Source organism: Protopterus annectens, chromosome 15.part0, assembly GCF_019279795.1.
Source record: "Protopterus annectens isolate FY-2018-M chromosome 15.part0, PAN1.0, whole genome shotgun sequence".
NCBI classification, from domain to species: Eukaryota; Metazoa; Chordata; order Ceratodontiformes; family Protopteridae; genus Protopterus; species Protopterus annectens.
Window position 1 is genome coordinate 718,378,323 of NC_056749.1, and position 9,808 is coordinate 718,388,130.

At 43.6% G+C, this 9,808-nt stretch overlaps 1 protein-coding gene across 1 annotated transcript in view; it reads right to left on the minus strand.

Annotated features, from left to right (window-relative positions):
* The window catches only part of LOC122789875 (PHD finger protein 6-like), a 655,585-nt gene that overhangs the window by 296,597 nt on the left and 349,180 nt on the right, over nt 1–9,808 (minus strand). The window contains exon 4 of the mRNA XM_044057309.1: nt 2,871–3,037. Within this exon, the coding sequence (XP_043913244.1) occupies nt 2,871–3,037 (167 nt within the window). The remainder of the gene's footprint in view (nt 1–2,870; nt 3,038–9,808) is intronic.

Here is a 9,808-nt window from a genome sequence, read left to right on the forward strand (position 1 = left end):
TCTCCTAGAGATGCTGGGAGGAAAATGATCAATACTGTGACATTCCTCCTCTGGGCCAGTAATCATGGAGCCTCAGTCCTCACCACAGACACCAGTGATGAGCGTTCACTCGGAACAAAAATAGATGCACAGTATTTTCAGATGCAGCTCTCTGCACCAAGCACAATTTCTCTTATGAGCACACAGGGGACACACAGTCCTGGGGCTGCCCCCCCCCCACCATGCCCCGAATAAGAGTCCCCACCAACACAGATGTAGAGTGGAGTCTTCAGCAGTGTGTTCCAAGCAGTCATCCACCACCCTCTGTTAATCTAGTGCTGTGTCCCTGCTTCAACTAGGTGACACTCAGATATCAGTTTCATGCACATACACACACAGGAAAGGCCTGCACAGATTTAGCAACTATGCCCCCTCTTACTAGACTATAAGGTAGATACTTGCAACAGAACACTCCAAAGCCATCTACTCTAAGGCTCTTACAAGGGTACCCAATTATACTGAGTAAAATTAATGCCAATACAAATGCTAGAGCAGGCACAGGGTGACTAAATATAAGTACCCTCACAAGTTTAAATATTCTCTAAAGGATCAGCCACAACGAAAAGTTTAAATATATTTAATAATAAATAAAAAGAGCAAGAAAATACTGAATATCTATTTACAAAATACACCAGAGTTTCAACACAGGAAATATTAAAAATAACACAGATGGATAGATTCACACAGATACATAAAAACAGTACTTAAATCTCACTATATTTTCCTGACTGACCTAAAGAATTACTGTTCCCCTAGTTCACTGACTAGAGCAAGGCAAGATGAAGGGGGTGTGTGACCCTTTGTTTGGTCAGGTTTCACAGACTGCCCTGAGACCGTCTCCTCTAGTATTACAGCATAATTTCAGTGCCAACTTACAGAATAACATCACACACACCTGGCCATCTGACTTCTAGTTCCCACACTACCCCCTTTACTAGCAAACGAGCGAAAATCTTGCAGACATGTCACCACACACAGCTTTACTAAGATGCGTTATATAACCTGGAAGCTATAAAACCATTTAAAAAACTGCCGCCCTTCCATGTTAGCAATTAGTTCATCCTAAGGACAATACAGTAGAATTCCTAGTCCTTGGTTTCATAGACATTTGTGTCTGGCTGCAATCAGAACTTTAAGATGCAATCTTTATGGTACAAACCAGGTCATTTAATTTCAGGCTACTTTTTCAAAGTTAGCTGGACTGAAATAAAACTTCTCTTCCAGTATCCCTTGTTAAGGATATATTCGTTTCAATAGTTACAACACAGTCTGACATACAGGTGCATCTCTTTTCTGTCCAGCAGGACCCACTTTTTTTTTTTTTTTTAAACACAAGCAGCTTTACAAATACATTTTCAACACAAGCTTCAGTACAAAGCAGTTTCATACACAAATGACACACAATTCTTTATAAAACTCCAGCTAAATATGCTGGCATATTGTGTTACACATCCACTGCTCTACTTCTCCTGGCACAGCCAAGCAATACCTCACATCATCACAAATATCACTCTTCCTACGTAAAAGATCTTTACGAACAAGTTTATTTTGATTGAATTGCATTAATGTTCTCTTAAAAAAATAATTTTTCAAGTGCTGAAAACAAATTCCACATCAAGACTTTTTTTTTTTGCCTGGACCCAGAGCACAATGTGCCTCATAGTTCAGCTATTAAAATTAGCACAGTGGGGACACTCAATTGTAAGGCTGAAGTGTCAAGCTCATTTCTTACAGAGTAAAAAGGTGTCAGGAACATTAATACATTATTTTGTCCATAGGTTTTATTGAGCTCTGAAGAGCTCTCGTCATATGTGGCACAAATTTTACAAGCAATCTTCAAGTGATTTGGATCTAGCCATACCACATAGAAAATGTCTCAATGAGATTTTTCATTACATTTCTTGCATTTGTTTTAAATCCACAGAATAAATGTCATTAAATTAAAAGGTGATTCAACAAAGTATTAGTTTAAGGGTGTGCACACGAGCAACCAACTTATTGTACTTTTTTTATATTTTTCCACTAACTGATTTGTTTTTCAATTGAATTGTACAGGTTATAGGTCACATTAAAGGTGGGAAAAGTTTTGAAATGATTTATTGTGGTCCCATTTTTTTCTATATCACAAAACATGGCATTTTAACAGGTGTGTACACTTTTTATATCCACTATATGATGCAAGAAAGCAATACAAGAAAAAAATATGCAATAAAGTGCCTGTTGTAGTGAATTTAAGAACCAGATATTTATGTGGAAGTACAGTTCTATGGAAATTGATTGCACAAAGGTGCCCACATCCAATAACCACCACTCAAGGCAGCTAGCAAAGGCTTTTACACCCTTCACTAATATCCCTTATCCTGTGTCAGCTTGATATAGGATTGAAATAACTGTGCTGCCTCACTGATGAATGGACACTTCCATCTATGTGCTTTGTGCTAGCTACTATATAGACACTTAGGGATGGTGCAGGCTTCTTGGTCCTTCAAATATCTTGCTTTGACACCTGGTCTTTGCTGGGTTTCAATGCCAGTGTGAACCATGCTGACTCATCATCCAGGATGGGCGAGAGCCAGCATCAGCCACTCATTCCCAATACCCCAAACCAGCTTTCTCAATAACAAAATCATTAACCAATCCAAGGTCATAGTCAGGGTTTTATCCCCCTTTGGTCCATGGAGATAGAGATTCTACAAAGCTTTCTAAGAAATTGTGTATATGCATTTAATTATTTTCCAAATTGCAATATTATTCAAGCTTGCCATTTGCTTACTAGCCTTTACTACAGTCCCTTAAAAACACAATCAAGTTTTAAATATTTCACAACTTACATAGGAGCTGCTTTCAACTTCATTGACACCATGAGATGACGAAGACCTACTGCCATCCGATTGTGCTTTTGAGTTGACAGTTCTCTGCCTTCCCTTTGGATTCCTTCCTCTGCCTCTTACTGGCAACATGTCTGATTCTTGATCATTGTCCCCTCCTTCAAGTTCATCTGGTTCAATTAAACATGGGGAAAAAAATCAGTAAGCATTCAACAAATATTCCCCTAACAATCACTAATATTACACTTACAAAGGGAAATCCTTCATAGAAAGAAAAAAAAAAACTTAGAACCTACATAAACAAGGTGCACCACCCTGGAGATGGTTTCTCACTAAAAGCAATGTCCAACACATGTCAAACATTTATGTTGGTACTAATCACTGAAAGCACAGTTAATTGCCTCTAAGTACTACAGCAAACAGAGCTCAGACAAAAAAATGAAAGAAGCTTGACACATGCAAAGCAGCTACAACTGATGTTCCCCCACGCAAGATTAATACGAAGAAACAACTGTTAAATTATTTTTTTTTTAAATAAAGCTGGTATGGGGTTAGCGGGAATGAATGGCTGATGCTGGCTCACCCATCCTGGATGTGCTACTTATCTCAATTCAAGATCCCAGAGAATATTTCAGACAGCAAGTAAAACATTTAGCTACAAAGATGATGCTCAGAAAGCACAGTTGTGTACACTTACAATAAATGTAGATGTTCGAGTGTTATCACTGTTGCAGTCATCACCTGTGGGCTATCCCTGCTGTGGTAGCCCTTGCCTGGCCCGAATAACAGAGTCAATGTTTTTCTATGTCGGCTGCCGTTGCTTGTAGTCTGACATCAGGTCGTCAGTGGTATAAAGCAAGGCAGTCAACATCATTACATCAGTTTTTCTTGCCCTAACCTGTCAGAAGCACAAGGAAATAAGGTAAAGTGATTCTGGTGGCTAAAAGCCACCATGGGAAGCTCATGTCCCCTAGGGAGAGAGGATACAAGGGGGATGGAGAAAGGGGAAACCAGGATTACAACAGTGAATACACTCTAACATCTACATTTATGGTAAGTGTACACAACTGTACTATGTTCTTAGTGTTTCACTCATAACCTGTGGGAGCATTCCCAAAGCTGAGAAGTGGGGTGGAAGGAAAGGTTAGAGCCCTAGGCATGGGTCAGCAAGCCCTGCAGAACCGCATAGGCTAACCCTGCCCTAGACATAGAAAAAAGAGGTAGGTGGTAATGCTTTGTAAAGGTATGGACAGAGGTCCAGGTGGCAGCTTCCAAGATGTCCCTGGTGGGGACTCCTCTGAGGAAGGCTGTGGAAATGGAGGCTGCCCTAATGGAATGGGTACAAATAGACTTGGGGGAGGTTCACATGTAGTCTGTAGCAGAAATGGATACAGTGTGATGTCCACTTGGAAATGGTTTGCTTGGAAATGAGCTTCCGCTCAGCCCCTGGGACAAAGCTGAAAAGAAGATGGTCTGTTTTTCTGAATGGCTTAGTGCGATCCAGGAAGTATCGGAGCATTCTGTGCAAGTCTACTGAGTGCAGAATTCTTTTCCTCTTGTTTTGAGGGTTGGGAAAGAAGGTGGGTAGATATATGGCCTGGTTGAAGGTCACATCAGATACCACCTTGGGCATAAAGGCGGGGTTATAGTCTTCAGGGAGACCCTGTCTGCACGGAAAATGAAGGGTTCAACAGCCATGAGTGCCTGAAGTTCTGAAACCCTTCTGGCTGATGTGATAGCTAGTAGGAAAGCAGTCTTCTAGAAGAGGCATTCCAATTCTGCTGAAGCAGCAGGTTTGAATGGTGGTAAGATTAGTTTTTCCAAAACATAACTGAAGTCCCAGGCTGGCATGGGAGGCCTTCTGGGAGGTCTGATATTAGAAGGCCCGCTGAAGAATTGCTTAATCAAACGATGTGAGAAAAGGGTTAAGATCTTAGTCGAAATGAGCTGAAATGGTTGAGGCATGGATTTTAATAGAGAAGGAGAGCCCACTACTGAGTAACTCGGCTAGGTAGTCCAAGATAAGAAGGATGGAAGGATGTGAAGTACTGGCCCCTCTGGACTGGCTCCAGGAGCAGAATCATTTCCATTTCCCTGCGTAAGATTTTCTGGTGCTGGGCCTTCTGGCTTCTGTGATTGAGACCAGTTTGCTTAACCGGGACCCCTTGTTTGCTTTTAAAATATTAGCCATGCTGAAAGATTGAGAGTCTGCAAGTCTGGGTGCAGCATTTCCCCTCCCACCTGGGTCAAGATGTCTGAGATCAGGGGAAGCTGCCTGGGGGGGCTGTAAAGTCAGGCTGTGCAGTAAGGTGCAACAATGCTGTCTTGGCCAATCTGGAGCAATGAGGATGGCCATTGGTCTCTCCTCCCTTATTTTGATAAGTACCTTGGGAATAAAAGGCAAAGGAGGGAAAGCGTACACAGAGGGAGTTCCAGGGGAAGGTTGAGGCATCCACCTTCCATGCTACGTGGTGATACTCCCTGGTGGTTTAGGTACAAAGCAAAGAGATCCACCTTGGGAGTACCCCACTCCTCAGTGATTTGCAGAAAGATTTGTCTGTGGAGCTGCCATTCGTGGGGGTCCAGTAAGTTTTTGCTGACTCCTGGTAGGTATTGGGCAATTGGGTGTAGACCCATGGAGGCGGTTGTCAGACAGAGGTTCATGGCTAGCCTGCACAGAGGGTAAGATTGGGTCCCCCCTGTTTGTTGATATACCACATTACTGTCATGTCTGTTTTGATAGGAACCCCTGGCCTGAGGTGGGGTTTGAAGGATGTCAAAGCCTTTTGTACTGCCATCATTTCTTTCTGACTGATGTGTAATGGAAAGTGCTGGGCATCCCAAAGACGTTGGGTGCACCTGCCCGCTAGGTGAGTGCCCCAAACCGTGTACGAGACGGTGGTGAAGGTCTGGCCAGTAGGGCAGAAGATGAAGGGAAGATCCTTGTTCTTGGCACAGGCCCCTGCCCACCAGAAAAACTCAGCCCTTTATACATGGGAAATAAAGGGAGAGAGGTCTCCAGAGGCTGAGTGCTGACCCCCAAAGGTTCTTTGGATACCACTGATGTTTCCTCATGTGAAGCCTGGCCAGAGGAATTAGAAGGATGCATGATGCCATGTACCCCAGGGCTTGGAGGACTTCCTCACAGTGAGGTGACTTCTGGAAGCCAGCTGGGTAAAGTAGAGGCGCAGGAAGCTCTGCTTTTCTGGGGATAGGAATGCCAGTTGGGATGCTGTGTCCAGCAATGCTCCCAAGAAAATGATCTTCCTGGAGGGTGTTTGTTTTGATTTCTTCTCGTTGACTGTGAACCCTAGGGAAGTTAGGAGGGTTTTGAATAAGAGAAGGTCCTAGAGCAGCTTTTCTTTGCACGCTGCCTGAATGAGGCATTCGTCCAGATAAGGGTAAATCTGTATATTTCTCTCTCTGCAAAATGTTATGGCCAGGGCTAAGCATTTGGTGAATACTCTGGGTGCAGTAGATAAAGATAAAGCGCAGAAAAGTTTAAAGTGTTGTGAACCTGCTCTGAAGCGCAGGAATTTCTTGCAGGATTCCCTTATGGAGATGTGGGGGAAGGCATCTTTTAGGTCTAGGGTCACTACCCAGGCACTTTGACAGCATAGGCAGCAGCTGCTTTAAAGTTAGCATTTTGAATCTGGGGACCACCAGGGAGGTGTTCAGAATAGATAGATCCAGGATGGGGATCCAAGTGCCCACTTTTCTAGGAACAAAGAAGAGTCTGGAATAAAAGCCTTTGCCTGTTTGACCTGAGGGGACAAGTTCTACTGCTCCCTGGGATATGAGAGTTTGGACCTGTTTCAATGCCTCTGCCCACTGATTTAGAGGCAAGTCTGGGTACCCTCTTGGAATTGGGAGTTCGCCGAAAGATAATTTGTATCCCTGAAAATTATCTTTAAGACCCACTGGTCCTTAGTTACAGAAAGCCAATTTTCTTAGCAGAGGGAGGGCCTTCCTCCTAGCTTTTGGTGAGTGAAGGGAGGGCAGAGGGGGTAGAGAGATAGGGAGTTTCTGCCATAGAAGGGTGGCTTAGAATTCCTTTCCCTTGGGGCAGAAGTAGTTCAATGTTTGCTTCCCTGCTGGCCCTGGGATAGGAGCCTGGATAATCTGTCCCTGTGGGGCTTACCTTGGCCCTGTCTGCTAGGTGCAAGGAAGGACCACTACTTAGAGGGAAAGTTCTTGCTGAAACTGGGAGGTTGAACCTGAAAGAAATTCTTTACTGTTTGCATAGATTTTGCTTCATCTAACATCTTAAGCATCTCTTCTGCTTTTACTCCAAACAAGCAGTCCTTATCCAGGGGTACATACATTAGTTTAGACTTGACAAGATCAGGCAGAGGTCGTTCCTTCAACCATGCATGTCTCCTAATGACAGACCCTAAAGACTGCTGCTCTGCTAGAAGCTTCTAGGGCATCATATCCACAGTGTAATGAGTGTTTGGACACTTGACAAGTAGAGTGGAGTAAATCTGCTAACTCTTTCGAAATGGCACAGTCAGGAAAGGTTGAAATATTTTGTTTTAATAGTTCCAAGGTGTGTTGTTGATACTTTAACATACGGAACTGACAGTTGAGTGGTCTGATAGCTAAGGTTGCAGAGGTGTATACTTCTTTACCCCATCTGTCCAGAGCTCTGGAATCCTTGTCAGAAAGAATAAGATTCTTCGCAGAACTAGTCTTAGCTCCTTTGGGATCCCTGTGTAATAACCTCTGGGTCTGCAGCATGATTTTTGTACAGGTATTTGTGAGAATCCGGTACCCTGTAATACCTGTCAGGTTTAATGGGAGCAGGTGGGAGGGCAACAGGGGATAAAGCAAGATTCATGGAAAACATCATCCACAATTTGTAAAACAGGGGGGTGGCCAGGGCTCTGTGCTGGGGGAGGTCCAAAAACTCGATGTTTTTCTTGGAATGGGAGAAATCCTGAAATTCCCAATGAAAATGAACCCCGAGGGTATGAAGAATTTCCCTAAAGGAAAGGTCTAATGGAGGGGAGGTAAAAGGGATGGATTCTTCTACATCTGAATCCTCATAAGCAGTCAGAGGTGGCTGGTCCTCTTCAAAATCTGAATAGTAAGATTCCTCAGAATCCTGTTAATTTCTGGAAAAGGGTGTCTTTCCCTTTCAGTTGTGGCCTGACTACCCTTGATAAGGGAGATTAGAACCTCTGCCATTTTAAGCATTTGTGCTTGGGGGGGTGTGGGGGGCTGGCGCAGTGGGAAAATGGTAGCTAGAAGCAGATTTTCTAGGAGTGGCCTGGCCTCTAGGCCTAAGAGCATCAGTCGAACTGAGAGAAACGGTAGTCGAATGAGAAGACGTCTATTTTGGTCTTGATTTGGTAGTGCGAAAGGCCTCCTCGGAAGCCAGTGCCTCTATCGCAGCCCCGGGCCCAACAGAGGCAGAGACAACCAAATGCTCAGAAGACGAAGATTTCTTCAGCATACCAGACTCTGAAAGGGTCTTGGCACAGGTTTGCGTAAATAACAAATCAGGCATTAGGGGCTGCAAAAGCATCTCACTGAATTCCAGAGAACTGATGATCTGCTTAGTGGTAGAGCCATCGGAAAGCTTAGGCTTGTAGAGACCCATCTCTGCATTTTTTCGGAATGTCCTCTGATTGTTGGCTGACTGACACCATTTCGGAATGCGAAGATGGAACAAGAATATACCAGTCTACAATAAGAGCTCTACAGCGAATGGTTCTAGTATTAAAGAGGGCACAGAACTGGCAACAGGGGACGTTGTGGTCTGGGCCTAACGAAGTGACAGTAAGAATAGAAGTCTCTGTGTGGGATCTGCTTTCCACAGGCGAGACAATTTATAACTTTTTTGGACATCAGTTAAGTGCAAGAAAAAAAGGGTCCCTAACGGGGTACTTGGCTTTAGAGGTTTTCAGCTGAAATTCGAACTCTGGTAACGACCAACCGACAATCTTGCGAACTGCTTCTGCTACAGGCTCCACGGCAAGAAAGACTGATGTAATGAAGTCGACTGCCTTGCTTTATGCCACTGACGAGCAGACACCAGATGGCAGCCGATGTAGAAAAACATTGACTCTTGGGCCAGCCGAGGGCTACCACAGCAGGGATAACCCACAGATGATGACTGCAACAACGAAACACGAACATCTGAGAGCACTTCTCACCTGCAACTTCAGTAAGACCCTGCAGTTTCATTAAAAGTTTCAATATCAACATGCATAATAAAATACAGATACATAACACTGAAAGATGCACCATTGTTTCAAATGTGTACTACCCTCTAAAAACATTTGAAATTACAAAAGGAACTACATACACAAGTTGACAGGCTTGGTCCCATGACACAGGGGATAAAGCCCTGTTGATCCATTTTTCACTAGTACAGATGCTTTAGGATGGGAGCAAGTGGCCGATGCTGGCTTGTCCATCCTGGGAGGAGGGTGCTGACTTGACTCAATACATCAGTAGCACTTGCAGAAATGCAAGTGTACCACCACCAACTGAGTGTCTAGCACATACAACTTCCATTCTGTCCCTATCAAGGAATGCCTCAGGGGACATCCCATGCCAACTCTGGCCTACAATACTCAGCTCATCCCCCAACCAACTCCTATCACCAATATCCACACCCATCCCAAACCAATAACACATTTTCATTTAACACGCAGCAACAAATAAATAAGCACCAAATTGAACAGTCTAACACTAAGACACCAGGTACTGCTAAACACTGTAGTTATCTAAATCCCCCCTTCCTCCTCTATTTGTGTTTTAAAGGATACCCAGCTAAAACTAATCGCATACGGCTACCCAAACAACTCAGTATACATAGTGGCCTTAACTACATCAAAAGCCATATACCCACCTATATACATTACTACTACAAAATTTTCTTGAACAAATAAATTGAGTAAAAAAATTACTTTCTACAAAACTGGTCAACC